We start from the raw sequence: 2,491 nt of genomic DNA on the forward strand, positions 1-2,491 counted from the left end.
AAAATAGTTTATAAATCTGTTGTTAACAAGTCTCCGATGTGCAGTTTTCCACCAAAAACATTTGAATGTTATTCACAGCCAATCACAATTTTAGTATCATTTATTTTCTTGCTCTATAAAAATTAGTATTATTATTGTCATTATTATTATCATTAAATACTCTTTTCATATTCTCAGGACAGTAGTATAATTACTTTAGTAATATATTTATTTTTATAATATAAAAATAGTACTTCAATCCACATTTTAAAGCTGACAAGTAAACATTTTCTCAGTTTTTGCCCCCAGACTCTTGTAGGGGTTTGCATTTTGTCTCTTTTGTCACCTTTTCTTCTCCTTTTGAATACAGCATGATTACAGATGAGTTGATGTATGATTGTACACTGAAACACTGTTTTGTGAAAATATAAATGACAGTGGGAATGACATGCATTTTACCTGTTTTGTTCCCAGGATCTCATTCTGGACCAGACGATAGAGAAGGTTTCCTTCTGTGCGCCGGATCGTAATTTTGAGCACGCCTTCTCCTACATCTGCAGAGACGGGACCACGCGCCGCTGGATCTGCCACTGCTTCATGGCCATCAAGGACTCTGTGAGATGCTCAGATCTGTCATACACTCTCATGGACACACTGTGGTCCTGCAGTGGAGAGGCTTATGGCCTTATTTTTTCCTTCTGAAAACCAGAAAAAAAGCTTTGTGAATTTGGTATTTTTTCATGTCATTAGATTGTTTAGAGCATAAGGAAAAAATGAAAAAAGAACATTTTTAAAAAATATTTTATTCATATGTTATGCTATGTCCTCTATAGAGGACACCAGGACTAAGTCTATTTAAAGACATGAATAGACATGAAAAGCAAAGGGATTTTTTTTTTTTAAATCACCAATCAATTTTTAGGTTTCAGGATTTGGTGTTGATATGTATATGAGCCAAAATGAGTTGAAATATATTGCCTTGTCAGATATATGATTTACTCAATGCTGTGAAAATGTATAATATTTGATATAACAAAATTAAACCCACCAGCCTTCATTTCATATGAAGGAAGACTTTGACTATGTTTTGTATTTGTAATGGTTGGTGTTGGTCTCAGGGCGAGCGTCTGAGCCATGCGGTGGGCTGTGCGTTTGCTGCATGTCTGGAGCGCAAACAGAAGAGGGAGAAAGAGTGCGGGGTCACGGCCACTTTCGATGCCAACCGCACCACTTTCACACGGGAGGGATCCTTCCGCGTCACCACAGCCACGGAGCAGGCCGAGCGAGAGGAGGTCATGAGACAACTGCAGGATGCCAAGAAAGGTGTGTGTGAGAGAGATTTAATACAGTGCCCTCGAATAGTTCAAAAGTCCAAAGAAAACTCTGAATGTCGTCGTATTAGATATGGGGTTTATATGTGACCCTGGACCACAATACCAGTCATAAGGGTCAATTTTTCGAAATTGAGATTTATACATCATCTGAAAGCGGAATAAAATATATATAATTCTTTTAAATTGTAATATTTTACAGTATTTCTGTATTGTTGATCAATTAAATCCAGCTTAAGAGGCTACTTTCAAAAACCATTAACACTAAAAATATTAACATTAGAAAAATCTTTCTGACCCAAAACTTGAGTCCAGTCACAAGTAACATGCGTTTTGATGGTCACTGCGTGAGACGGTCTAACCCTTCCTCTGTCAGCAGACTCTGAGGGTGTGTTGGGCAGCTCCTCTGTCAGCGTGTCTAACCCTGTGGTCACCCTCGCTGGACCCAATGGCTCGTCATCCTCCCCTCCTCTGCCCATGGCCACACTGGCCCCTCAGGAAGCCAATCCTCACGCCATCCCGCGACGCCACGCCACCGTGGATGCTATTGCGCGCCAGGGCTCGTTCAGGGGCTTCCCTGCGCTCAGTCAGAAGACCTCTCCCTTCAAACGGCAGATGTCGCTGCGCATGAACGAGCTGCCCTCCACCATGGAGCGCAAGTCAGACTTCCCCATCAAAAACACTGGTGAGGCTCTTCAGTCTGGCATTACATCCTCTTTTGAAAAGCTCTCTGGTTTTCACTGTTCCAGAGTTGCAAATTGAATTGTTTGGTCTTTTTTTCTTATTTTATGTCAGTATAGATCTATATTGTAGGGCTGGATATTGACACACATTTCACGTCTGTGCATCTCTCAGCAGTTAAACTCCTTCATGAACCTCGCTACTGAGAAATGGCATGTAGCTTTTCAGCTGCGAAACTATTTTACTGATAAATTTGCGGTGCAGCGCTGACAAGAAGTTTCTGTTTGCGTCTCCGCGTGTGTGCTCGAGTGCGTGTCTGCACTGTGTGTGCGTTTGTGAGAGACTAGGAGAAAGAAAGCGTGATTTCCGTAGCTTACATAAAAAAGGTGGAAGACATGGAAATAGTCGGTGTATTACAGTACAGTACCACGAGAGCTAAAGAGAGCAGACTGCTCCGTGCGCTTTCGAATCGCTCTCGCGGATGATCGATCTGCGCCGCG

The 2,491-nt window shown here is 41.7% G+C and overlaps 1 protein-coding gene across 1 annotated transcript in view; it reads left to right on the forward strand.

Moving 5' to 3' along the window:
• Nucleotides 1-2,491, forward strand: part of numb (NUMB endocytic adaptor protein) — a gene marked incomplete at its 5' end in the record, with an annotated part of 23,418 nt that overhangs the window by 13,480 nt on the left and 7,447 nt on the right. Inside the window, 3 exons of the mRNA XM_016569479.1 lie at nucleotides 454-594; nucleotides 1,098-1,302; nucleotides 1,690-1,995. Coding sequence (XP_016424965.1) covers nucleotides 454-594; nucleotides 1,098-1,302; nucleotides 1,690-1,995 — 652 coding nt within the window. The remainder of the gene's footprint in view (nucleotides 1-453; nucleotides 595-1,097; nucleotides 1,303-1,689; nucleotides 1,996-2,491) is intronic.

The sequence above is a fragment of the Sinocyclocheilus rhinocerous genome, unplaced genomic scaffold (genome assembly GCF_001515625.1).
Source record: "Sinocyclocheilus rhinocerous isolate Xijiao unplaced genomic scaffold, SAMN03320098_v1.1 scaffold1042, whole genome shotgun sequence".
NCBI classification, from domain to species: domain Eukaryota; kingdom Metazoa; phylum Chordata; class Actinopteri; order Cypriniformes; family Cyprinidae; genus Sinocyclocheilus; species Sinocyclocheilus rhinocerous.